The sequence below is a fragment of the Cherax quadricarinatus genome, chromosome 7 (assembly GCF_038502225.1).
Source record: "Cherax quadricarinatus isolate ZL_2023a chromosome 7, ASM3850222v1, whole genome shotgun sequence".
NCBI classification, from domain to species: domain Eukaryota; kingdom Metazoa; phylum Arthropoda; class Malacostraca; order Decapoda; family Parastacidae; genus Cherax; species Cherax quadricarinatus.
The window spans coordinates 68,990,010-69,017,509 of record NC_091298.1 but is presented as its reverse complement, the minus strand read 5'-3'; the positions used below and the strand labels follow the sequence as shown (position 1 = coordinate 69,017,509).

At 45.9% G+C, this 27,500-nt stretch overlaps 1 protein-coding gene across 5 annotated transcripts in view; it reads right to left on the bottom strand.

Annotated features, from left to right (window-relative positions):
* The window catches only part of ASPP (Ankyrin-repeat, SH3-domain, and Proline-rich-region containing Protein), a 533,257-nt gene that overhangs the window by 31,711 nt on the left and 474,046 nt on the right, over positions 1–27,500 (bottom strand). For 3 of the 5 annotated variants that reach the window (XM_070082687.1, XM_070082690.1, XM_070082688.1), the window contains exons 5-8: positions 11,960–12,199; positions 8,170–8,397; positions 5,906–6,085; positions 5,120–5,221 (exon numbers count right to left, since the gene is read on the bottom strand). In XM_070082687.1, the coding sequence (XP_069938788.1) occupies positions 5,120–5,221; positions 5,906–6,085; positions 8,170–8,397; positions 11,960–12,199 (750 nt within the window). The remainder of the gene's footprint in view (positions 1–5,119; positions 5,222–5,905; positions 6,086–8,169; positions 8,398–11,959; positions 12,200–27,500) is intronic. The other 2 variants (XM_070082689.1, XM_070082691.1) reach the window with 1 other exon arrangement.

Below are 27,500 nucleotides of genomic sequence, written 5' to 3'. Positions count from 1 at the left end.
CAAACTGTACATCACTTGGACACTTGGACAACGAAATATGGATCCCAGGTTACAACCTATACAGATGTGACAGAGTGAACAGGCAAAAGGGGGGGGTTGGCCTGTACATTGCAGAGTCACCTGTTTGCACAGAACTGCTTAATGCCTCAAATGATGTAGTGGAAGTTTTAGCAGTAAAGGTCGAGAACCAAAACCTAGTCATTGTGGTAGTCTACAAGCCTCCTGATGCAACATACCAGCAATTCCAGGAACAGCTGTTAAAAATTAACCACTGTCTGGAAAATCTTCCAGCTCCTGCACCCAACATCTTGCTCCTGGGGGATTTCAACTTAAGGCACCTAAAATGGAGGAATATAGCAAATAATATTGTTGCAGTAATAACACCAGGAGGCAGCTCTGATGAAAACTCACACTCACACGAGCTTTTAAATCTATGCACAAAATTCAACTTAAACCAGCAAATAATAGAGCCTACTAGACTGGAGAATACACTAGACCTCATCTTCACTAACAATGATGATCTGATAAGAAATGTCACCATATCAAAAACAATATACTCAGATCACAACATAATTGAGGTTCAGACATGTATGCGTGGAGCCCCAGACCGACATAATGAGACTAGTCACGAGGGAGCATTCACCAAATTCAACTTCAATAACAAAAACATAAAGTGGGACCAAGTAAACCAAGTCCTAACCGATATAAGCTGGGAAGATATACTAAGCAACACAGACCCCAACTTATGCCTAGAACAGATTAACTCGGTGGCACTCGATGTATGCACAAGGCTTATTCCTCTAAGAAAAAGGAGGAGTAGATGTAAAATAGAAAGAGACAGGCGCTCCCTTTACAGGCGACGGAAAAGAATAACAGAGCGGCTAAAAGAGGTCAATATATCTGAAATGCGTAGGGAGACACTGGTCAGAGAAATAGCAAGCATCGAACTTAAGCTAAAAGAATCCTTTAGGAGTCAGGAATCGCGGGAAGAACTAAAAGCCATAAATGAAATCGAAAGAAACCCAAAGTATTTCTTCTCCTATGCCAAATCAAAATCGAGAACAACGTCCAGTATTGGGCCCCTACTTAAACAAGATGGGTCCTACACAGATGACAGCAAGGAAATGAGTGAGCTACTCAAGTCCCAATATGACTCAGTTTTTAGCAAGCCACTAACCAGACTGAGAGTCGAAGATCAAAATGAATTTTTTATGAGAGCCACAAAATTTGATTAACACAAGCCTATCCGATGTTATCCTGACGCCAAATGACTTCGAACAGGCGATAAATGACATGTCCATGCACTCTGCCCCAGGGCCAGACTCATGGAACTCTGTGTTCATCAAGAACTGCAAGAAGCCCCTATCACGAGCCTTTTCCATCCTGTGGAGAGGGAGCATGGACACGGGGGTCGTCCCACAGTTACTAAAAACAACAGACATAGCCCCACTCCACAAAGGGGGCAGTAAAGCAACAGCAAAGAACTACAGACCAATAGCACTAACATCCCATATCATAAAAATCTTTGAAAGGGTCCTAAGAAGCAAGATCACCACCCATCTAGAAACCCATCAGTTACACAACCCAGGGCAACATGGGTTTAGAACAGGTCGCTCCTGTCTGTCTCAACTATTGGATCACTACAACAAGGTCCTAAATGCACTAGAAGACAAAAAGAATGCAGATGTAATATATACAGACTTTGCAAAAAGCCTTCGACAAGTGTGACCATGGCGTAATAGCGCACAAAATGCGTGCTAAAGGAATAACAGGAAAAGTCGGTCGATGGATCTATAATTTCCTCACTAACAGAACACAGAGAGTAGTCGTCAACAGAGTAAAGTCCGAGGCAGCTACGGTGAAAAGCTCTGTTCCACAAGGCACAGTACTCGCTCCCATCTTGTTCCTCATCCTCATATCCGACATAGACAAGGATGTCAGCCACAGCACCGTGTCTTCCTTTGCAGATGACACCCGAATCTGCATGACAGTGTCTTCCATTGCAGACACTGCAAGGCTCCAGGCGGACATCAACCAAATCTTTCAGTGGGCTGCAGAAAACAATATGAAGTTCAACGATTAGAAATTTCAATTACTCAGATATGGTAAACATGAGGAAATTAAATCTTCATCAGAGTACAAAACAAATTCTGGCCACAAAATAGAGCGAAACACCAACGTCAAAGACCTGGGAGTGATCCTGTCGGAGGATCTCACCTTCAAGGACCATAACATTGTATCAATCACATCTGCTAGAAAAATGACAGGATGGATAATGAGAACCTTCAAAACTAGGGAGGCCAAGCCCATGATGACACTCTTCAGGTCACTTGTTCTATCTAAGCTGGAATATTGCTGCACACTAACAGCACCTTTCAAGGCAGGTGAAATTGCCGACCTAGAAAATGTACAGAGAACTTTCACGGCACGCATAACGGAGATAAAACACCTCAATTACTGGGAGCGCTTGAGGTTCCTAAACCTGTATTCCCTGGAACGCAGGAGGGAGAGATACATGATTATATACACCTGGAAAATCCTAGAGGGACTAGTACCGAACTTGCACACGAAAATCACTCACTACGAAAGCAAAAGACTTGGCAGACGATGCACCATCCCCCTAAGCAGGGGTGTCACTAGCACGTTAAGAGACCATACAATAAGTGTCAGGGGCCCGAGACTGTTCAGCTGCCTCCCAGCACACATAAGGGGGATTACCAACAGACCCCTGGCAGTCTTCAAGCTGGCACTGGACAAGCACCTGAAGTCAGTTCCTGATCAGCCGGGCTGTGGCTTGTACGTTGGTTTGCGTGCAGCCAGCAGCAACAGCCTGGTTGATCAGGCTCTGATCCACCAGGAGGCCTGGTCACAGACCGGGCCGCGGGGGCGTTGACCCCCGGAACTCTCTCCAGGTAAACTCCAGGTAAACTTATCCAACCCCAAGACTAAGGAATACTTCACTCTCTAAAGGCAGAAAAATCAGTAATCTGGAGAGGCTTTCGAACCAAAGGTCCAGAAAATCAATGTTGTACCTATAATCAGCTCATCAAATCAGCGTACAGACAAGGCTGAAACCCATGATAAGCAATACTCATGAAATCATAATGGCACGATTGCAAACAAACCATACCATGGGTGGGCATAGAACCTGCGATCAAAGAGTCATAAAACTCTCAGACCATCACGTTAGCCACTGGGCCAGCTAGCTTCAAGAAGATTCGTCCAATTAGGTATATTTATACACCATAGGAAGGTTAGCATAGGCACTACTGTGACCACAAATGCAAGTTTTTTACAGACAAATCTCTGCCAGCGTGGCCATGACCAGCTCTAGCTCAAGTCCCCTCAAAGCCATCATCATGACTCATGAAATCATAATGACATGACTGCAAACACTCTGTACTACGGGCGGGGATAGGAGTTTTATGACTCTCTGGTCATGGGTTCTAACCCCGCAAGTCCTAAAACTCACAGTTCCTTTGTGCAGAACACAAATGTTACCAATTTCAACCTATATAAAAATAAAGATCAATCTTAGCAGAGACTGACATTTATGTTTGATGTATTTTCAAAATAAAATTATTGTAATTGAATGTGATAAGTCACTACAAAATCAAGATCAGAGACCAGGGTATAATCTTGGCATCAGGTAAGATTTGTTCGGATTTTTGACCCAGGAAGTGTTAGCCACCCAGGATAACCCAAGACAGTCAGTGTATCGACAACTGTGTCTTATTTTCATCATGGTCTTTTCCCAGGATGGAACCCACACCAGTCAACTAACACTCAGGTACCTACTTACTGCTAGATGAACAGGGACAGCAGGTGTAAGGAAACATGCCCAACATTTCCACCTGTACCAGGGATTGAACCACTGACACAATGTGTGTGAGGCGAGAGCGTTGCCAACTAAGCCAGCGTCAGTTAGGTATAATGCTGTGTATTTATAGTGATGTGTAACATATATTATTCATTATCCCCAAGCTGTATATATAGTAGAGGATCAATGAACCATTGCAGAGGTGAAAGTGTTTACATCATATCTGATACACAACCATAATCAGCCATGTCGTCCCTTCATCTCTGACTGCTCATTCAACCATTACAGCCTCTGTAAAGAACTGCACTAAAACTCTGCAATCAATGTTAGTGCTTGTTACTTAATATAACATATAGCATATTTCTTAACTTTGTCATTTGTTTGTCCACTCATATGCACAAGGAAGCATGACTACCTTAATGCTAAGCTGACTACCTTACATACTGTATAGTACTGGTGATCATAAAGAGTTGAAAGTTATTTGTAAGTCCAGTAGATTCAAGAGTGGTTAGCCTATCTCCATTTGTGGCACAAGGATGTGAAGTTCTATTGGTGCCCAGACTGTGTTGATGCCTTGGAAAACACATCAGATGCTAAGACAAACACTGCTATTTAGAGCTTGCTGTTAAGCAGACTTCTACCTCATAGCAACTTAATGGGCAAAATACATAAGTCCTTGGAAAGTGGCAGGGCTGGTGTGCCCTACAGACAAGCAGCAAGTTATACAGGGTTCAGCTGGAGGTGGGTATCTGGCCCTTTTAATTCAACAGGAATCATTACTCTGAGACAACTCTGTTGATCGAGAATCAGGCACACAGTCACTTGGGAGGTACTTCTGCTACCCCCTGTGTAGCTTGTGGTGCACAGCTGACTGTGGAACACATTACAACTGTTTGCCCATGACTTGGGTATTTTCCCCTTATGTTGTGGCTTTTATAATTACTAGAGGATTGTAGGGATCCCAGGGAACTTTTAGGAGTCTTTCAATATTAACAATTTAAAGGATTTTTAAACTGATGATGTTATTTATGGGACAGTTTTTATGGGATAGTTTTTAATTTTTGTTAATTTTACCTTGGATGATGTGTGTGCATTATATTTGTTATTTACTGCAACAAACACTGAAAGACCCATCAGTGCAAAATGCTCTTTAAATCCCCAAAACTGCCTACAGACCTTTTGTTTTGATATGCAAAATACTTTAGCATGCCCAGAAATGTGTCATACTCTCAAAATGGAGGAGCCTTCACAGGAATGGCAGCCACCATACCTGTGAGGTTTCAAAGGTATGAACAGTACCTTGAGATGGTCCGGATTGTGTGGATCATCAGCGCACGTTTCACTGTTGACACCTTCCCTCAAAGCCTTTTGTTGCACTGCTTTCAGCTGAGCTTGTTTGGCCTGAGAACATGATATACAGTATTTAATAATTCTATTAGTATAGGTCTTGGTCAGTTTATCGTTTAATAATAGGTCTTGGCATATTCATTTTAAGTGAAAAACAATTAGAAAACAAAAGCGACATGTCCAAGCCTTTCTATCATTCCCTAAATCTAGACTGGTGTAGCATTGCTAATGAAATCTCTCCACATCTCTCCATATCAATATAAAAATAGAAACTGAACACAAGTGAAAAACAAAAGTTTTCCAAAAGAATAAATCACTACCAGTGTTGAGGTCCAAATGTTTTGTTTACAACAAAATATCTTGTTAATTATTATGATTTTAACTACAGTGACCTGAATGACACAACACAGTGTAGATACACTGATCTATGACAGATTATAACACTAATATTATGTGGATACTGATTTTCATGACAAGTTACAGCACCAGCAGTGTCTGGCTACACTGATCTATTTAAAAAGGTTACAGGGTTAAAACAAACAAAAAAAAAAGCCAGCTACTGTTTGTTCACCCAGTGTATCAATCACACAGCATGGTTTGTCATACAAAGGATTGTGAAAACCTGCCTAGTCAATCAGGCTGTTGCCACCAGCGGCCTAAATGCTATTCTAGCCCCTGTATTATGAGTGCATCATTGCTCATGCTGGGATCTGTCCATTAAAATGAGTACTACTGTACCTGAGTAGCAGCTGTTATCTGTGAAGCTAGTTGGTGGTTCAGAAGTCTTTTTCGATGTAGCCGCTGCTGCAACTCTGACACTCGCTTGTCTATGCGCGTAATTTCATCCTGTCTTGCTGCTAGAGTTTCCCGCTGAGCTGCTACACGAGCTGACGCTTCTCTGTTTACACTGTTACGATACTGTAAAAAACACAAATAGTTCATTTTAAAAGGAATGCTCTGCATAACTACAGGAGGGACCCACACATACACCACCAATTTTTGGTGTTCCACATTTTCATTTGCTTTCAATCAAGTCAATGTTCCAGCCACGATGACGCACTGACTTTCTTGGGTTATCCTGGGTGGCTAGCCCTCCGGGGTTAAAAATCCGAACGAAATCTTATCTTATCTTATCTTATCTTACCAGTGACAATCACCGGCAGGTTGTATATGCATGACCATCCTGTATGCTCTGTGCATGCACAAATGTCACTCATCTCTGTGTAAACATTATTATTAATATATATAATGCAGATATCCAGTCTTGCCTTGCAGTATACTTCTGTATATGCCACCTACTCAAGTATATTCTTAATATGTTTAAATTCTGGATATTCTTATAATTCAATTTTGCACATAAAATACATAGTTTTAGTTTGCCAACTTTCTTCGACACTTCTGCACAAGCGCCTTATATGAAGTTATACTATACTGGATGTGATTTTAAATACAGTAGACTCCCACCTAACAACCAACTGCTTAGCATAATTTGGATTAATGACCACAAAAAATCTAGGATCATTCCCCACTTGATGACAACCTTCCAGGTGTGCAATGACCAAATCCAAGATGGCAGCACCCCCCCCCCTGTTCCATCCATAACAACCACTTTCTTATACAACACTCAGATGTCAGGGAAATACCCACAGGTTCACTTGATTTTTTAAAACAAGAGTATCTTTATAAATATTGCTCTAAACTGGTTTACACTGATATTCAAAACAGATGAATTAAAAAGAGACAGATCTGGATGTAGGAAATCCAATAAGCCTAATCTGAACAAAATCCTACGATTTTTTCTGAATTTGAGCCTTATGCACCAATTCAAAAGACAGTAGACATTCAGCTTGATTTTTAACAATACTATATCTCATTAAATATTACTCTAAACTAGCTTATGTTGACACAAGAAAAACTTAACTACAAGAAAAGAGAATTTATAATGGAAATTTCAATGAGCCTATTTTCAGCAAAATACTATTTAATTCAATTTTTTATTTCAAAATTACTACAGTCACGCGCCGCATAATGACGTTCGGGTCAGCGATGAACCACATATACAACGATAGTGTAAACAAAGCTACTGCACTGCCAGTCGTATAAAAGTATAGCACATACCCTTACATACAGTACATAATACCTGCTAATGATAATAAACAACTATGTTGTTGGTTTATGTATTTACTATATGTACTCTACTCTAGAGGGTACTCTTTCTACATACAAAAAAGTTTACTGTAAAACAGTATGTCATATTATGCCGGCAGCAGCCTCATACGTCTCACGTTTAATGCGTCTCTTGACGGCATTATTTTCCCCCATGTGCTTGACTTAATCTTGTGTTACTTTGTTCATCATGGCTCCTGTAGGTGAAGAAAATCAAGAACCCCAAAGAAAATTCAGAGTGAAGGTTTTAGTAGAAGCTTTTTCAGAACTCAACAAGTTCTTTAAAAAGTCTGAAAACCTGGACCCCAACACTGAAAGGTTTACATTACTAGAGAGGAATGTTCATGGTGTATTATATGCTTACAAGCAAATCTATGATGGAAAAAAAACAGCATATAGCCTAGGTGTGTAGTAGGCTATAAAATCTAGGTTTGTGTAAGTGCAGTCTGACATTCGCACAACAATGAAATCGCCTAATGTATTTCTCAGAAAGTATCCCCGTCGTTAAACAACACATGACCGTACAAATAAAACAGGGTGCATGCACTCTGAAGGAGAGGTGGGGATATTTGCAGTCTGGAAGGGCATCTGAACTGTGGTATCAGCACACCTCTGGCAAGACAGTGATCGACTGACTGAGGAGGAAAATGTTTCTTCCTTTTCGGGTCACCCTAATTCAGTGGGAAACGGCCAATGTGCTAATAAAAATAATTTAAACTCTGTAATGATAGTCCTTGCTACTGTTGAATATCATGAAGAATACAAGAAAAATAATATAGTGTACTAGTACTGACCAAAAAATGGACACAGTACGCATACATATGTGCATATCTTACCAATAATTCTCTTCGAAGCTTGTCTAACTCATTGTGGTGCTGGTTGTTAGGGTTGAGAGGTGAACGACCGTGTCGAAGTTCCTCCAGTTGACGCGTCAGTTCCTCAACCTTGGACACTGCTACTACCAACTCTTTCTCCTTCTCACTGAACAGGTGTCGCATGGCATCTAGATCAGTGGTGAGGGACGCAGTGTTCAGCCGAGTCGCTTCCACCTGTGAATGATAAGACTGAAAAGTTTGTTGCAGGGCCATTCAAGTCATACTGAATGAGAATTCTGGCATTTATCAGTTTATGTATGCTACTGAAAAACGGGGTTGTTTGAGCAATAGGTAGGCCTCAAGCAATGCCAGACTGGGAAGGAAGAGTTGAAAAACTCTAAATAGTGGTGATAAATCTTTCTAAATTACAACAAAACAAACAAGTGAAGATTTTTACTATCTCTCAACATTTATGCCAGGTTTGTACTGCTACCAAAGGTCCCAACCATAACACAATTTATTATACCACACCTGGAACCATGATTTTATTAATTAATGCTTACATAACCAATAAATTAAATACTGTAGGAAGTCGTAGCCAATTAAACACCCCCACCCCCAGACCACAGGTCTCACTCTGCTAGCGGGATCCCCATGGCCCGGTGGCTAAAGCTCCCGCTTCACACACGGAGGGCCCGGGTTCGATTCCCGGCGGGTAGAAACATTTCGAAACGTTTCCTTACACCTATTGTCCTGTTCACCTAGCAGCAAATAGGTACCTGGGTGTTAGTCGACTGGTGTGGGTCGCATCCTGGGGGACAAGATTAAGGACCCCAATGGAAATAAGTTAGACAGTCCTCGATGACGCACTGACTTTCTTGGGTTATCCTGGGTGGCTAACCCTCCGGGGTTAAAAATCCGAACGAAATCTTATCTTATCTTATCTAGGCACAAGGAAAAAGAAAGAAAATAAATCCCACACTAAGGTCTGAGGCAACGGGCAAAATGATAACTGGGGAATGACCACCATACAATCACGGTCTTTTAACCTAGGTTCAAGCCTTGTCATAAAACTAGTAACTTGTCTTCTCAGCACTCTCTCTCTCTCTCTCTCTCAAAGACTTTTATGTTGTCTTATGTTAGTATGACTGGACAGCAATTTTTCTGTCATTGCTATGCTGCTCCCTTGTGAAGTGGAGATATATGTGTGTCTAACATTGGCATGAGACCTTGTGGTGGAGGTACTCACCTTATTTGACCTCATGGCATCCCAGTGAGATATATATTCACAAGGTCATTGAGGGCATGGAGGCACCTGAGCATGGCCTGCTAGAGGTACTGGAGGTACTCACCTGGCCTCTGAGGGCATAGAGGCACCTTAGCCCAGAGGCATCGTAAGGGGGGGGGGAGGTGACACCATTTAGGGGGTGACACCACAGAGCCTCTAAAAAAGGTAACACTAATGACCAAAACAGTGCTGCACCAACATAAGAGAAGAATCCTTCATTTCTATATAGCCTATTATACCTTTGATATACCTTTGAAGAATTTCAAGAGTATATCTACTCTCTGAGCCCGGCCATGGGCCAGGCTCGTCTAGTGCTCGCCTGGTCAACCAGGCTGTTGCTGCTGGAGGCCCGCTGCCCCACATATCCATCACAGCCTGGTTGATCTGGCACCTGGTGAAGATACTTGTCTAGTTCCCTCTTGAAGGCTTCAACACTTGTTCCAGCAGTGTTTCTGATATCTTCTGGTAAGATGTTGAAAAGTCTGGGACCCCGGATGTTGATACAGTGTTCCCTTATTGTGCTCACAGCACCCCTGCTCCTCACTGGGTTTATTTTACACTTCCTCCCATATCTCTCACTCCAGTATGTTGTTATGGCAGTGTGCAGATTTGGGACCAAGCCCTCGAGTACCTTCCAGGTATATATTATCATGTACCTCTCCTCCACACCAATGAGTACAGGAGAGAGAGGTACATGATAATACATGTATATACCTGGAAGGTACTCGAGGGCTTGGTCCCAAATCTGCACACTGCCATATATTAACAAAGTACAGTTAAGCCTATATAGGGAAAATCATTGATTTTGGTGATGTGATAGATGATTTTGCATAACTGAAGGCAAGGAAATGTAAGATCAGATTCACTGAGATGTTACCTGTACTCAAAGTCAAATTGGAACAAGTTTTTCTCTGATATTGCAATGTTTTTCTTTATTTTTCAAGTTTTTTTGTTTTTGCACTGTTGAAGATGAATAAATGTAGGATCTGTTGGTGTACTCAAAGTGGTGTTTGAGTTTATGTTTCCTCAATATTACTATGATTATTTATTTTATCATTAATAAAGTTGAGAAGTTTTCTCCTGTTCAGTTTATGGTCCTTAAACGTTCTTATTGATAAACATTTGTCACTGCTCATGCAGTAGTGACGTAACTGGTCATGCAGTAGTGACGTAACTGGTCATGCAGTAGTGACATAACTGGTCATGCAGTAGTGACGTAACTCGAGTTTACCCCCCCATCCCCCCACTCGTGAATTTCATGGGGGTGACACCAAAGATGCTGCCCCGGGTGACACCAGAGATTTCACCCCAGGTGACACCAGAGATTCCACCCCGGGTGACACCAGAGATTTCACCCCGGGTGACACCAGAGATTTCACCCCGGGTGACACCAGAGATTTCACCCCGGGTGGCACCAGAGATTCCACCCCGGGTGACACCAGAGATTCCACCCCGGGTGACACCAGAGATTCCACCCTGGGTGGCACCAGAGATTCCACCCCGGGTGACACCAACTCTAGCGACGCCTCTGCCTTAGCCTGACCTCCTGGTGGTGTTGGAGACACTTGACCTCTGAGGGAACGGAGGCACCTGAACGTAGCCTCCTATTAGTGTTGGAGACACTCGCCTGACCTCTGAGGGCATGGAGGCGCCTCAGCTTCACCTCCTGCTGGTATTGGAGACACTCACCTGACCTATGAAGGCACAGAGGCACCTCAGCTTGGCCTCGTGGTGGTGCTGGAGACACTCACCTGACCTCTGAGGGCACAGAGGCACCTCAGCTTGACCTCCTGGTGGTGATGGGGACACTCACCTGGCCTCTGAGGGCATGGAGGTGCCTCAGCTTGACCTTCTGGTAGTGTTTGGGACACTCACCTGACCTCTCAGGGCACAGAGGCACCTCAGCTTGACCTTCTGGTAGTGTTGAGGACACTCACCTGACCTCTGAGGGCATGGAGGTGCCTCAGCTTGACCTGGTGGTGGTGGGGACGCTCACTTGACCTCTGAGGGCACAGAAGCACCTCAGCTTTACCTCCTGGTAGTATTGGGGACACTCACCTGACCTCTGCAGGCATGGAGGCACCTCAGTTTGACCTCCTGGCAGTATTGGGGACACTCACCTGACCTCTGAGGGTATGGAAGCACCTGAGCTTAACCTCCTGGTGGTGTTGGGGACACTCACCTGACCTCCTGGTGGTGTTGGGGACACTCACCTGACCTCTGAGGGCACGGAGGTGCCTCAGTCTGACCTCCTGGTGGTGTTGGGGACACTCACCTGACCTCTGAGGGCATGGAGGCACCTGAGCTTAACCTCCTGGTGGTGTTGGGGACACTCACCTGACCTCTGAGGGCATGGAGGTGCCTCAGTCTGACCTCCTGGTGGTGTTGGGGACACTCACCTGACCTCTGAGGGCACGGAGGTGCCTCAGTCTGACCTCCTGGTGGTGTTGGGGACACTCACCTGACCACTGAGGGCACGGAGGTGCCTCAGTCTGACCTCCTGGTGGCGTTAGAGACACTCACCTGACCTCTGAGGGCACGAAGGCGCCTCAGTTTGGCTTCCTGGGCCTCGACACGTTCGCGGAGTCGTCTGAGACGGTCACCCTCAGCGGCGACTGCTGCAGCGCGGGATTCCTGTTGCTTCAGATACTTGAGCCGCTGCTCCCGCGCCACCAGGAGCTGCTGCTGCGACTCTATCTGCTGCTGCTGTCTGCTGGCCATGTCGCGAAGCTCACCCACCGTCAGCTCGCACCCGTCAGGCAGCTGCAACAACACAATCTACATCAATACTAGCTTCTGACACACCCTTAACATTATTATAATAATCACGTGGAACCAAACCCACACAGGTCATAACAATACCTGAGGAATGGGAGTCATAACAGCATCTGGGGAATGGGGGTCATAACAGCATCTGGGGAATGGGGGTCATAACAGCATCTGGGGAATGGGGGTCATAACAGCATCTGGGGAATGGGGGTCATAACAGCATCTGGGGAATGGGGGTCATAACAGCATCTGGGGAATGGGGGTCATAACAGCATCTGGGGAATGGGGGTCATAACAGCATCTGGGGAATGGGAGTCATAACAGCATCTGGGGAATGGGAGTCATAACAGCGCCTGGGGAACGGGAGGTAATCAGATTTGATTTACCAGAGATGGGGAGGGTAGTTCTAATTCCTTGAATCAAGAGACTTTCACAAATATCAGAGATCAGCAAATGTTACGGGCAAAATTAAAACTGGAGAATGTAGAGAGAACTTGCACTCCAAATACAAATTCACTAAAATTACTGGGAATAATTATTCCTTACACTGCACTCTGAAACAGCTGTGGGTCATCATATAACTAAAACCCGCGTCAGGAAACACTCGTCCTGTTTCATGACAAACAGTACCTAACCTCCGTCAGGAAACACTTGTCCTGATTCCTGACAAGCCTTACCTGACTTCTGTGAAATATAGGCAGGGTAATCATTCTTAAAGTGTTTTTCAGACTGGCGCCAGTCTGTCAGGAGAAAGACTGACGCAACGAACACTCCACTATTATACTTCATAATTTATACCTGAAAATTGCTAATGAATCATTACAAATCTGCATATTGAAATTACTCCTTACAAGACCAGGAAGCACGAGAGACTGTGCAAAATACCACCAGTGAAAAGCAGTGACATAATTTACATAAACAAAATACCATCAAAACTGAAGCAGTGTCGGCACCGAGGGTGGCTCATCCTCCCCCCAGAAACAAATAATAATAATAATAATAATAATAATAATAATGCAGAAATTCAGAGGAACTAGTTAGCAAGACTTGAGTCCTGGAGGTGGGAAGTACAGTGCCTGCCTTCTGAAGGATGGGTGAGGATGTTCCAGTTTGGAAGGTCATCTGAACTGTAAAGTCAGCATGCTTCTGGAAGACAGCAGCTAAAGGAATGATGGTGAATGTGTTTCTTCTACCTGGGTTGGTCAGACTACCTTGGTGGGAGACAGCAGGTGTGCTAAAAACAACACGCAACTTGAATTCAAGTCCCCCTAAGCCTCCCCTCCTTCAAACTAGATTGCCTACCCTAAGCTTCTCCGATAAAAGAATTCTGAAGCTGCACCTGGTCTGAAGGCCTGGTCTGAAGACCTGGTCTAAAAACCTGGTTTGATGACCTGGTCTAAAAACCTGGTTTGATGACCTGGTCTAAAAACCTGGTCTAAATACCTGGTCTAAAGACCTGGTCTGAAGACCTGGTTTGAAGGCCACAAATGCCTCAGAAACTAGGCAGCCTGGTTCACAAGCCAGGCTGGGAAGAAACATGGCTTGTGAACCAGGATGCCCAGTTTCCGAGGCATTTGTGGTTGGGTGGATAAGAGCGTCACTTGGGAACCTCGCCTGTCTCCCAGAAGTAGGATCGAGTCCTGCTGGCTGCGATCTATCTCTGTATATACCCGTCTGTTTCTGCGTGATATATATATATATATATATATATATATATATATATATATATATATATATATATATATATATTCTGTCATACTAGGCACCTGGTCAGGTGAGTCAGTGATGCCAGGCACCTGGTCAGGTGAATCAAGTCATGCTAGGCACCTGGTCATTCACTTTGATCAATAAGTATCAACAGTCCCCCCACCTAACATCCACTCCTCCCCTCACTCCCTCATTAAATCCCAAAACTTCCCCTCTCCCTCCCCCTCACTGTCCCCGTGACTCACCATTCTTATATATCAATGCATATACGTAGTCTATATATGTAAATTACAAGTATTATATATATATATATATATATATATATATATATATATATATATATATATATATATATATATATATATATATATATATATATATATATATATATATGGTGGTTGCTAAGTGTAAGACAGTGACTGCAGCTCTGCTGGAAGGTGAACTTTGCAGCTCTCGTAGCGTATATTGGACGATATCCTCATTGTCCTACTGAAGTATGCTAGCTTATGATGACACTGCTGAAGTCTTCCAGTTTAAGTTGACACTGCTGAAGTCTGCCAGTTTAAGTTGACACTGCTGAAGTCTGCCAGTTTAAGTTGACACTGCTGAAATCTGCCAGCTCAGGCTGACACTGCTTAAGTCTTCCAGTTTAGGCTGACACTGCTGAAGTCTGCCAGCTCAGGCTGACACTGCTGAAGTCTTCCAGTTTAGGTTGACACTGCTGAAGTCTTCCAGTTTAAGTTGACACTGCTGAAGTCTGCCAGCTCAGGCTGACACTGCTTAAGTCTTCCAGTTTAGGCTGACATTGCTGAAGTCTGCCAGCTCAGGCTGACACTGCTGAAGTCTGCCAGCTCAGGCTGACACTGCTGAAGTCTGCCAGCTCAGGCTGACACTGCTGAAGTCTGCCAGCTCAGGCCGACACTGCTGAAGTCTCCCAGTTTAGATTGACACTATTGACGTCTCCCAGCTCAGATATCATATAGAACAGCGTTGCCACTGTGTAGTCAGCAGGGTGTCAGTCGCTGTGTGATAGTCAGCAGGGAGAGGAATGTCAGTCAACTGACAGTGGTAGTCAGCAGGGAGAGGAGTGTCAGTCAACTGAGAGTGGTAGTCAGCAGGGAGAGGAGTGTCAGTCAACTGACAGTGGTAGTCAGCAGGGAGAGGAGAGTCAGTCAGCTGACAGTGGTAGTCAGCAGGGAGAGGAGAGTCAGCTGACAGTGGTAGTCAGCAGACCGACACCAACTGTCAACCTCATCACGTGGGCTGGTAATAAACCGAGTGCTCCCCTCTATTGCCTTCCCTCTCCTGTCTTCCCCTCTCCTGCCTTCTCTCTCCTGTCTTCCCCTCTCCTGCCTTCCCTCTCCTGTCCTCCCCTCTCCTGTCCTCCCCTCTCCTGCCTTCCCCTCTCCTGTCTTCCCCTCTCCTGTCTTCCCCTCTCCTGTCCTCCCCTCTCCTGTCCTCCCCTCTCCTGTCCTCCCCTCTCCTGTTTTCCTCTCTGCAACAACAACAGTTCAGTAATTACTGTGACTGGTCAACGGCTCGGGGTCACTGACCAATCAGAAAGCACCGGGTGAACGACACTAACAAGTGATCATTCCCATTGGTCAATGATGTGAGCGTGTGTAACTACCCACACAGTATAACCACACTGTGTGTGACTACAGTGTGTCCACACACTGTGTTGGCCCTCATCACCTCCGCCTGTGTCAATCAGACTATTATTACACACAGGGAGCAGCCTTCCTCTTCATACATTACGTTATTAAATCAACGGTGTCATTATTGCACCAGAGTGATCATTGACCAGGTCAAAGCTTTATCCTCACCCAAGTATATTTTCTCACCTAGGTTCGCTTTTAAGGTTCCTATCTACAATTTGGATCCAAAATTGCATAGGATGTACTAACAGCAAGAGCCTGGTTGACTAGGCTAGCACCAGACGAGCCTGGCCCACTGCCGGGCTCCGAGAGTAATAAGAGTCTTGGAGCCCGGGAGCTAAATCCAGTGTTTACAATCACATTTTTATAAGAGGTGAGTGTAGAGTGGTGTTAGAAGTGAGGGTAAGTTTAGCAGTGCTGCGGGAAGTGTTAAGTGACCTCTACACTTGTAACAGTGTACGTTGTGAAGTGAGGGTAAGTTTAGCAGTGCTGCGGGAAGTGTTAAGTAACCTCTACACTTGTAACAGTGTACGTTGTGAAGTGAGGGTAAGTTTAGCAGTGCTGCGGGAAGTGTTAAGTAACCTCTACACTTGTAACAGTGTACGTTGTGAAGTGAGGGTAAGTTTAGCAGTGCTGCGGGAAGTGTTAAGTGACCTCTACACTTGTAACAGTGTACGTTGTGAAGTGAGGGTAAGTTTAGCAGTGCTGCGGGAAGTGTTAAGTAACCTCTACACTTGTAACAGTGTACGTTGTGAAGTGAGGGTAAGTTTAGCAGTGCTGCGGGAAGTGTTAAGTGACCTCTACACTTGTAACAGTGTACGTTGTGAAGTGAGGGTAAGTTTAGCAGTGCTGCGGGAAGTGTTAAGTAACCTCTACACTTGTAACAGTGTACGTTGTGAAGTGAGGGTAAGTTTAGCAGTGCTGCGGGAAGTGTTAAGTGACCTCTACACTTGTAACAGTGTACGTTGTGAAGTGAGGGTAAGTTTAGCAGTGCTGCGGGAAGTGTTAAGTGACCTCTACACTTGTAACAGTGTACGTTGTGAAGTGAGGGTAAGTTTAGCAGTGCTGCGGGAAGTGTTAAGTAACCTCTACACTTGTAACAGTGTACGTTGTGAAGTGAGGGTAAGTTTAGCAGTGCTGCGGGAAGTGTTAAGTGACCTCTACACTTGTAACAGTGTACGTTGTGAAGTGAGGGTAAGTTTAGCAGTGCTGCGGGAAGTGTTAAGTGACCTCTACACTTGTAACAGTGTACGTTGTGAAGTGAGGGTAAGTTTAGCAGTGCTGCGGGAAGTGTTAAGTGACCTCTACACTTGTAACAGTGTACGTTGTGAAGTGAGGGTAAGTTTAGCAGTGCTGCGGGAAGTGTTAAGTAACCTCTACACTTGTAACAGTGTACGTTGTGAAGTGAGGGTAAGTTTAGCAGTGCTGCGGGAAGTGTTAAGTGACCTCTACACTTGTAACAGTGTAAGTTGTGAAGTGAGGATAAGTTTAGCAGTGCTGCCGGAAGTGTTAAGTGACCTCTATACTTGTAACAGTGTACGTTGTGAAGTGAGGGTAAGTTTAGCAGTGCTGCGGGAAGTGTTAAGTGACCTCTACACTTGTAACAGTGTACGTTGTGAAGTGAGGGTAAGTTTAGCAGTGCTGCGGGAAGTGTTAAGTGACCTCTACACTTGTAACAGTGTACGTTGTGAAGTGAGGGTAAGTTTAGCAGTGCTGCGGGAAGTGTTAAGTGACCTCTACACTTGTAACAGTGTACGTTGTGAAGTGAGGGTAAGTTTAGCAGTGCTGCGGGAAGTGTTAAGTGACCTCTACACTTGTAACAGTGTACGTTGTGAAGTGAGGGTAAGTTTAGCAGTGCTGCGGGAAGTGTTAAGTAACCTCTACACTTGTAACAGTGTACGTTGTGAAGTGAGGGTAAGTTTAGCAGTGCTGCGGGAAGTGTTAAGTGACCTCTACACTTGTAACAGTGTACGTTGTGAAGTGAGGGTAAGTTTAGCAGTGCTGCGGGAAGTGTTAAGTGACCTCTACACTTGTAACAGTGTACGTTGTGAAGTGAGGGTAAGTTTAGCAGTGCTGCGGGAAGTGTTAAGTAACCTCTACACTTGTAACAGTGTACGTTGTGAAGTGAGGGTAAGTTTAGCAGTGCTGCGGGAAGTGTTAAGTGACCTCTACACTTGTAACAGTGTACGTTGTGAAGTGAGGGTAAGTTTAGCAGTGCTGCGGGAAGTGTTAAGTGACCTCTACACTTGTAACAGTGTACGTTGTGTACCGTGGTAAACACAGCTGCTGGGAGAGGAACCTGCTGAGTGGTGGTGCTGAGTGGTCCTGCTGAGGGGTGGTGCTGAGTGGTGGTGCTGAGTGGTGGTGCTGCGTGGGCCTGCTGAGTGGTCCTGCTGAATGGTTGTGCTGCGTGGGCCTGCTGAGTGGTCCTGCTGAGGGGTGCTGATGAGTGGTGGTGCTGAGTGGTGGTGCTGAGTGGCCCTACTGAGTGGTGGTGCTGAGGGGTGCTGATGAGTGGTGGTGCTGAGTGGTGGTGCTGAGTGGCCCTACTGAGTGGTCCTGCTGAGGGGTGCTGATGAGTGGTGGTGCTGAGTGGTGGTGCTGAGTGGCCCTACTGAGTGGTGGTGCTGAGGGGTGCTGATGAGTGGTGGTGCTGCGTGGGCCTGCTGAGTGGTCCTGCTGAGGGGTGCTGATGAGTGGTGGTGCTGAGTGGGCCTGCTGAGTGGTCCTGATGAGTGGCCCTACTGAGTGGTGGTGCTGATGAGTGGTGGTGCTGCGTGGGCCTGCTGAGTGGTCCTGCTGAGTGGTCCTACTGAGTGGTCCTGCTGAGTGGTGGTGCCGATGAGTGGTGGTGCTGCGTGGTCCTGCTGAGTGGTCCTACTGAGTGGTCCTGCTGAGTGGTGGTGCTGCTGAGTGGTGGTGCTGCGTGGGCCTGCTGAGTGGTCCTGATGAGTGGTGGTGCCGATGAGTGGTGGTGCTACGTGGGCCTGCTGAGTGGCCCTACTGAGTGGTGGTGCTGATGATTGGTGGTGCTGCGTGGGCCTGCTGAGTGGTCCTGCTGAGTGGTCCTACTGAGTGGTCCTGCTGAGTGGTGGTGCCGATGAGTGGTGGTGCTGCGTGGGCCTGCTGAGTGGTCCTGATGAGTGGTGGTGCCGATGAGTGGTGGTGCTACGTGGGCCTGCTGAGTGGCCCTACTGAGTGGTGGTGCTGATGAGTGGTGGTGCTGCGTGGGCCTGCTGAGTGGTCCTGCTGAGTGGTCCTACTGAGTGGTCCTGCTGAGTGGTGGTGCCGATGAGTGGTGGTGCTGCGTGGGCCTGCTGAGTGGTCCTGCTGAGGGGTGCTGATGAGTGGTGGTGCTGAGTGGTGGTGCTGAGTGGGCCTGCTGAGTGGTCCTGCTGAGGGGTGCTGATGAGTGGTGGTGCTGAGTGGTCCTGCTGAGGGGTGCTGATGAGTGGTGGTGCTGAGTGGGCCTGCTGAGTGGTCCTGCTGAGGGGTGCTGATGAGTGGTGGTGCTGAGTGGGCCTGCTGAGTGGTCCTGCTGAGGGGTGCTGATGAGTGGTGGTGCTGAGTGGTGGTGCTGAGTGGTCCTGCTGAGGGGTGCTGATGAGTGGTGGTGCTGAGTGGGCCTGCTGAGTGGTCCTGCTGAGGGGTGCTGATGAGTGGTGGTGCTGAGTGGGCCTGATGAGTGGTCCTGCTGAGGGGTGCTGATGAGTGGTGGTGCTGAGTGGTCCTGCTGAGTTGTCCTGCTGAGGGGTGCTGATGAGTGGTGGTGCTGAGTGGGCCTGCTGAGTGGTCCTGCTGAGGGGTGCTGATGAGTGGTGGTGCTGAGTGGGCCTGCTGAGTGGTCCTGCTGAGGGGTGCTGATGAGTGGTGGTGCTGAGTGGTGGTGCTGAGTGGTCCTGCTGAGTAGTCCTGCTGAGTGGTCCTGCTGAGTGGTCTTGCTGAGTGGCCCTACTGAGTGGTGGTGATGAGTGGTGGTGCTGAGTGGTCCTGCTGAGTGGCCCTACCGAGTGGTGGTGCTGAGGGGTGCTGATGAGTGGTGGTGCTGAGTGGGCCTGCTGAGTGGCCCTACTGAGTGGTCCTGCTGAGGGGTGCTGATGAGTGGTGGTGCTGAGTGGTCCTACTGAGTGGTCCTGCTGAGTGGTCCTGCTAAGTGGTCCTGCTGAGTGGTCCTGCTGAGTGGTCCTGCTGAGGGGTGCTGATGAGTGGTGGTGCTGAGTGGTGGTGCTGAGTGGTCCTGCTGAGTGGTCGTACTGAGCGGTCCTGCTGAGTGGTGGTGCTGAGTGGTGGTGCTGAGTGGTGGTGCTGAGTGGTCCTGCTGAGTAGTCTTTCTGAGTGGTCCTGCTGAGTGGTCCTGCTGAGTGGTCCTGCTGAGTGGTCCTGTTGAGTGGTCCTGCTGAGTGGTCGTACTGAGTGGTCCTGCTGAGTGGTCCTGCTGAGTGGTCCTGTTGAGTGGTCCTGCTGAGTGGTCCTGCTGAGTGATCCTGCTGAGTGGTCCTGCTGAGTGGTCCTGCTGAGTGGTCTTGCTGAGTGGCCCTACCGAGTGGTGGTGCTGAGGGGTGCTGATGAGTGGTGGTACTGAGTGGGCCTGCTGAGTGGCCCTACTGAGTGGTCCTGCTGAGGGGTGCTGATGAGTGGTGGTGCTGAGTGGTCCTACTGAGTGGTCCTGCTGAGTGGTCCTGCTAAGTGGTCCTGCTGAGTGGTCCTGCTGAGTGGTCCTGCTGAGGGGTGCTGATGAGTGGTGGTGCTGAGTGGTCCTGCTGAGTGGTCGTACTGAGTGGTCCTGCTGAGTGGTCCTGCTGAGTGGTCCTGTTGAGTGGTCCTGCTGAGTGGTCCTACTGAGTGGTCCTGCTGAGTGATCCTGCTGAGTGGTCCTGCTGAGTGGTCCTGCTGAGTGGTCCTGCTGAGTTGTCCTACTGAGTGGTCCTGCTGAGTGGTCCTGCTGAGTGGTCCTGCTGAGGGGTGCTGATGAGTGGTCCTGCTGAGTGGTCCTGCTGAGTGGTCCTACTGAGTGGTCCTACTGAGTGGTCCTGCTGAGTGGTCCTACTGAGTGGTCCTGCTGAGTGGTCCTGCTGAGTGGTCCTGCTGAGGGGTGCTGATGAGTGGTCCTGCTGAGTGGTCCTGCTGAGTGGTGGTGCTGAGGGGTGCTGATGAGTGGTGGTGCTGAGTGGTCCAACTGAGCGGTCCTGCTGAGTGGTCCTACTGAGTGGTGGTGCTGAGTGGTCCTACTGAGTGGTCCTACTGAGTGGTCCTACTGAGTGGTCCTGCTGAGTGGTCCTACTGAGTGGTGGTGCTGAGTGGTCCTGCTGAGGGGTGCTGATGAGTGGTGGTGCTGAGTGGTCCTGCTGAGTGGTGGTGCTGAGTGGTGGTGCTGAGTGGTGGTGCTGAGTTGTGGTGCTGAGTGGTGGTGCTGAGTGGTGGTGCTGCTAGCACGCCAGACTGACACTTGACACTTGCCACCACTACAGCTACAATATACAACAAACACTGCCACGAGAGCAAGTAGAAGAGAAGTCAGTGGGTCATCGAGGAACTCTGTCTTATTCCCACTGTGGTCCTCAATCTTGTCCCCCAGGATGCCACCCATACCAGTCGACTAACACCCAGGTACCTACTTACTAGGGGAACAGGACAACCTGCTGATACCCTCAACGATCATCACCTCAGCTCCCTGCCAGGGGCGGATCCACTATGAAACTACCGAAAATTAAGCTTCAGGGCCCCTGAAGCGACATCAATCCACAGTGCTTAAAAATTCTGGGTCTACTGTATGAGAAGGGGTGCGAAGACCCTCCCCCCATAAGAGTTCAAACTTCAGGGCCCCAAACATGTGTAACCCGGAAGTCGAACACCAGCCCTGGTTAATGGTCTGGTCAGACAGACCAACTGCTGAATGTGAACACAACGTCACTATACTACGTGTATACCTTTGATGAGTTTCACGAGTCTTACTCTCGGAGCCCGGCCATAGGCCAGACTCGTCTGGTATAGCGTCCCCAGAAAAGAGGACGCCATTATTCAGGCGAAACGTCTCAAATAAGGACACCTAGGTGTTGCACCTGTGACTTATCCTTCACTTATGTAAAGAGACTGGCAAAAACAGAGACACAATACCGCAACTGGAACAAAACACAACCCGCACATAGGAGATAGAGACAGAAAGCTTCCGACGACTTTTCGGTCCGATTTAGACCATTTAAACTGTCCAAGTCGGACCGAAACGTCGTGGTAAGCTTCTCTCTCTCTCTCTCTCCTATATGTGTATAAGGAGCCCAGTCTTGACACAGCGACACTATGTACAAGGCTCTACCACACAACTTGTTAGTAAGTTGACTACTGCTAAGTCTTGAGTTGTTAACAACTCTACTGCTCAGTAAGTTAACTTGACTACTGCTCAGTAAGTTAACTTGACTACTGCTCAGTAAGTTGTTAACTTGACTACTGCTCAGTAAGTTAACTTGACTACTGCTGAGTAAGTTGTTAACAACTTGACTACTGCTCAGTAAGTTGTTAACTTGACTACTGCTCAGTAAGTTAACTTGACTACTGCTCAGTAAGTTGTTAACTTGACTACTGCTCAGTAAGTTAACTTGACTACTGCTCAGTAAGTTAACTTGACTACTGCTCAGTAAGTTAACTTGACTACTGCTCAGTAAGTTAACTTGACTACTGCTGAGTAAGTTGTTAAAAACTTGACTACTGCTCAGTAAGTTAACTTGACTACTGCTCAGTAAGTTGTTAACTTAACTACTGCTCAGTAAGTTAACTTGACTACTGCTGAGTAAGTTGTTAACAACTTGACTACTGCTCAGTAAGTTAACTTGACTACTGCTCAGTAAGTTGTTAACTTAACTACTGCTCAGTAAGTTAACTTAACTACTGCTCAGTAAGTTGTTAACAACTTGACTACTGCTCAGTAAGTTGTTAACTTAACTACTGCTCAGTAAGTTGTTAACTTGACTACTGCTCAGTAAGTTAACTTGACTACTGCTCAGTAAGTTGTTAACTTGACTACTGCTCAGTAAGTTGTTAACTTGACTACTGCTCAGTAAGTTAACTTGACTACTGCTCAGTAAGTTGTTAACTTGACTACTGCTCAGTAAGTTAACTTGACTACTGCTCAGTAAGTTGTTAACTTGACTACTGCTCAGTAAGTTGTTAACTTGACTACTGCTCAGTAAGTTAACTTGACTACTGCTCAGTAAGTTGTTAACTTGACTACTGCTCAGTAAGTTGTTAACTTGACTACTGCTCAGTAAGTTAACTTAACTACTGCTCAGTAAGTTGTTAACAACTTGACTACTGCTCAGTAAGTTGTTAACAACTTTACTGCTCAGTAAGTTGTTAACTTGACTACTGCTCAGTAAGTTAACTTGACTACTGCTCAGTAAGTTGTTAACTTGACTACTGCTCAGTAAGTTGTTAACTTGACTACTGCTCAGTAAGTTGTTAACAACTTAACTACTGCTCAGTAAGTTGTTAACTTGACTACTGCTCAGTAAGTTAACTTGACTACTGCTCAGTAAGTTGTTAACTTGACTACTGCTCAGTAAGTTAACTTGACTACTGCTCAGTAAGTTGTTAACTTGACTACTGCTCAGTAAGTTGTTAACTTAACTACTGCTCAGTAAGTTAACTTAATTACTGCTCAGTAAGTTGTTAACAACTTGACTACTGCTCAGTAAGTTGTTAACAACTTAACTACTGCTCAGTAAGTTGTTAACTTGACTACTGCTCAGTAAGTTAACTTGACTACTGCTCAGTAAGTTGTTAGCTTAACTACTGCTCAGTAAGTTGTTAACTTGACTACTGCTCAGTAAGTTAACTTGACTACTGCTCAGTAAGTTGTTAACAACTTAACTACTGCTCAGTAAGTTGTTAGCGAGGTGAGGATCATTCTTGCCACTTGTTATACATTATACATGCACATTGCATGCTATCACATCATTATACCACGTGTACAAGTGAGAGAATAGCATACACTGCGTATATATTTAGGTATACCTGTAAGGAATATCGCTGTAAGAGGTATCCCTGAAGGGGTATTCCCTGTAAGGGGTATCAACGAAGGAGTATCCCTGCAAAGGGTATCCACGAAGGAGTATCCCTATAAAGGGTCTCCACGAAGGAGTATTCCTGAAGAAGTATACATGTAAGAGGTATCCCTGAAGGAGTATCCCTTAAAGAGATATCCCTGAAGGAGTATCCCTTAAAGAGGTATCCCTGAAGGAGTATCCCTTAAAGAGGTATCCCTGAAGGAGTATCCCTTAAAGAGGTATCCCTGAAGGAGTATCCCTTAAAGAGGTATCCCTGAAGGAGTATCCCTTAAAGAGGTATCCCTGAAGGAGTATCCCTTAAAGAGGTATCCCTGAAGGAGTATCCCTTAAAGAGGTATCCCTGAATATGCCATGATTCCCAATTTGTCAATTTTATACAATAAATTGTAATATTAGAAGACAGTTCCCCCAGACTTCCAAAACATTACTGACAATATATCCTCTGGTGACGAAGACGCCTCATAACTTAGTTATCAACGTATGCCGCACTCTGCACTATTCCAACAGCGTGCACTAGTTAGCTGCGTTTTCTTCTAACACATCGGCCGTTTCCCACCAAGGCAGAGTGACCCGAAAAAAAACTTTTACCATCATTCACTCCATCTTGCCAGAGACATGCCTACACTACAGTTATTAAACTGCAACATTAACACCCCTCCTTCAGAGTGCCGGCACTGTACTTCCCACCTCCAGGACTCAAGTCCAGCCTGCCAGTTTCCTTTCATGAATACCCTGCATACCCGGGGTATGCAATACCTACATAAATATTACCCTGCATACCCGGGGTATGCAATACCTACATAAATATTACCCTGCATACCCGGGGTATGCAATACCTACATAAATATTACCCTGCATACCCGGGGTATGCAATACCTACATAAATATATATACTGTATCGTGCAGATACCTTAGTACATGTAGTTAGTTAACATTTTTCTTGGTGTCCAGAGTAACCAATAAGGGTTGTGCCGAAGTAATTACGAGAGGCAGGGAGCGACCTGCTCTGTACCCTCGTGGGCGAAGGCTTCTTCAACTACCTCTGAATCTGTAGGTTGGGCAGTGTTAGTTACCATTTTGTCCTAGGCACATGTCGATTAGACACTAGGCCTGTTGTGTGTGTGTAGGTGTGTAGGTGTGTTGTGTGTACTCACCTGTGTTTGCAGGGGTTGAGTCACAGTTCCTGGCCCAGCCTCTTCACTGGTCGCTACTACGTCCACTCTCTCCCTGCGGCATGAGCTTCATCATACCTCTTCTTAAAGCTATGTATAAATCCTACCTCCACTACATCACTCTCCAGATTGTTCCATTTCCTGACAACTCTTTGACTAAAGAAATACTTCCTAACATCCCTGTGACTCGTATGTGTGTGTGTGTGTGTGTGTGTGTGTCTACACTCCATCTCCATAAGAATGTAAGTTTGTGTCGTATATTTTTATGAATATGGAGCAGCAGCAGGAGCGTAGGTCTGGAGTTGACTGTACAGTCATGTCTGTAACTTTTATAGCAGAGAACCGAGGCTAAGGTTGCTGAAGTTGATAGACGAATGACAGGACAGCGAAAGTCAGGTACAGAGAACAGCATGTAAGGTGAGAGAGAGAGAGAGAGAGAGAGAGAGTAAGTCACACCACTGGGAATAATGTAACCACGAATGAGATGGTGTGTGATAGGCTGCTACAATGTAATCAACACAATCATTAACAATCACGAGTGAAGATACAATCACGTACGTTCAACGAGTGGTATTTAATCAGTAACAGCACTGGGCCGAGCTTCTCCCTACGAGAAGCTAGGCCTGGGGACAGTTGGTCCCTAAGATGAGGAGGTACTTGTCTCCTCCCATGGGGGACTTAGGTCTCAGACACTCCCTAGAGAGGGAGCCAAGGCCGGGCCACCACTGGGAAAAGGCCCGGGCCGGGAGAATACCGGCTAATATTTAATAATAATAATAAGTAACAACACTGCGACTAGCCGGGACTCGAACCCATGTCGTTTCAGCCCGCCTCATGGCGAGAGGAAATTTACGACGCTCTAACGCACGTCTTGAATTTTCTCTCGCCATCAGGCGGGCTAAAACGACACGGGTTCGAGACCTCGGCTAGTCGCAGTGTCTGAAATATAGGAAAATACTGAACAGATGTTTCAGTATCTGTGTTTTGGAGGTTGAACTAATCCTTCCCTAACTCCTTCCTTCCTCTCTCTCTCTCTGTCTCTCTGTCTCTCTCTCTCTCTCTCTCTCTCTCTCTCTCTCTCTCTCTCTCTCTCTCTCTCTCTCACCTTACCTCCTCCCTCCTCGAAAAACGTACCTGAAAAGAAGAAAGCAGAAATTAATACATAAAGAAACTAGAAAAGAATTTACAACAATGATAACTAAGTTAAAACTGATGGAATAAGAGAGAGGAAATATTTGACCATGAGAGGGACAATGTTTGACCATGAGAGGGACAATATTTGACCATGAGAGGGACAATATTTGACCATGAGAGGGACAATGTTTGACCATGAGAGGGACAATGTTTGACCATGAGAGGGACAATGTTTGACCATGAGAGGGACAATGTTTGACCATGAGAGGGACAATGTTTGACCATGAGAGGGACAATATTTGACCATGAGAGGGACAATGTTTGACCATGAGAGGGACAATGTTTGACCATGAGAGGGACAATATTTGACCATGAGAGGGACAATGTTTGACCATGAGAGGGACAATGTTTGACCATGAGAGGGACAATATTTGACCATGAGAGGGACAATGTTTGACCATGAGAGGGACAATATTTGACCATGAGAGGGACAATGTTTGACCATGAGAGGGACAATATTTGACCATGAGAGGGACAATATTTGACCATGAGAGGGACAATGTTTGTGAGAGGGACAATGTTTGACCATGAGAGGGATATTTGGGACCATGAGACAATATTTGACCATGGGAGGACAATGTTTGACCTGAGACAATGTTTGACCAGAGGACAATATTTGACCATGAGAGGGACAATGTTTGACCCTGAGAGGGACAATGTTTGACCATGGGAGGGAGGGACAATATTTGACCATGAGGGAGGGACAATATTTGACCTGAGAGGGACAATATTTGACCATAGAGGGACAATGTTTGACCATGAGAGGGACAATGTTTGACCATGAGAGGGACAATATTTGACCATGAGAGGGACAATGTTTGACCATGAGAGGGACAATGTTTGACCATGAGGACAATATTTGACCATGGGAGGGACAATGTTTGACCATAGGAGGGACAATGTTTGACCATGAGAGGGACAATGTTTGACCATGAGAGGGACAATGTTTGACCATGAGAGGGACAATGTTTGACCATGAGAGGGACAATGTTTGACCATGAGAGGGACAATGTTTGACCATGAGAGGGACAATGTTTGACCATGAGAGGGACAATGTTTGACCATGAGAGGGATAGTGTTCGTAGACAAGAGTGGGAATTATAATCTAACACACTTAACAAACACTCTGAGTGGTGTAACACAGGTTTACTTAAAACAGTTGTGTTGTAACACCGAGACAACACTCACTAAGTGTTCCTAATTCAACAACTCAAATTTTTGGCTTCGTTATCAAGTATTAATAAGAGTTCGTGTCTTGATATCAAGAGTATAAATAAGAGACGTATTTATTTTATACTTAAACATTATATATCGTTGGTCAGGTTTGGTTTATATTATATATCGTTGGTCAGGTTTGGTTTATATTATATATCGTTGGTCAGGTTTGGTTTATATTATATATCGTTGGTCAGGTTTGGTTTATATTATATATCGTTGGTCAGGTTTGGTCCTTCCTTCCCTCCTTCCTTCCTTCCTTCCTTCCTTCCTTCCTTCCCTCCTTCCTTCC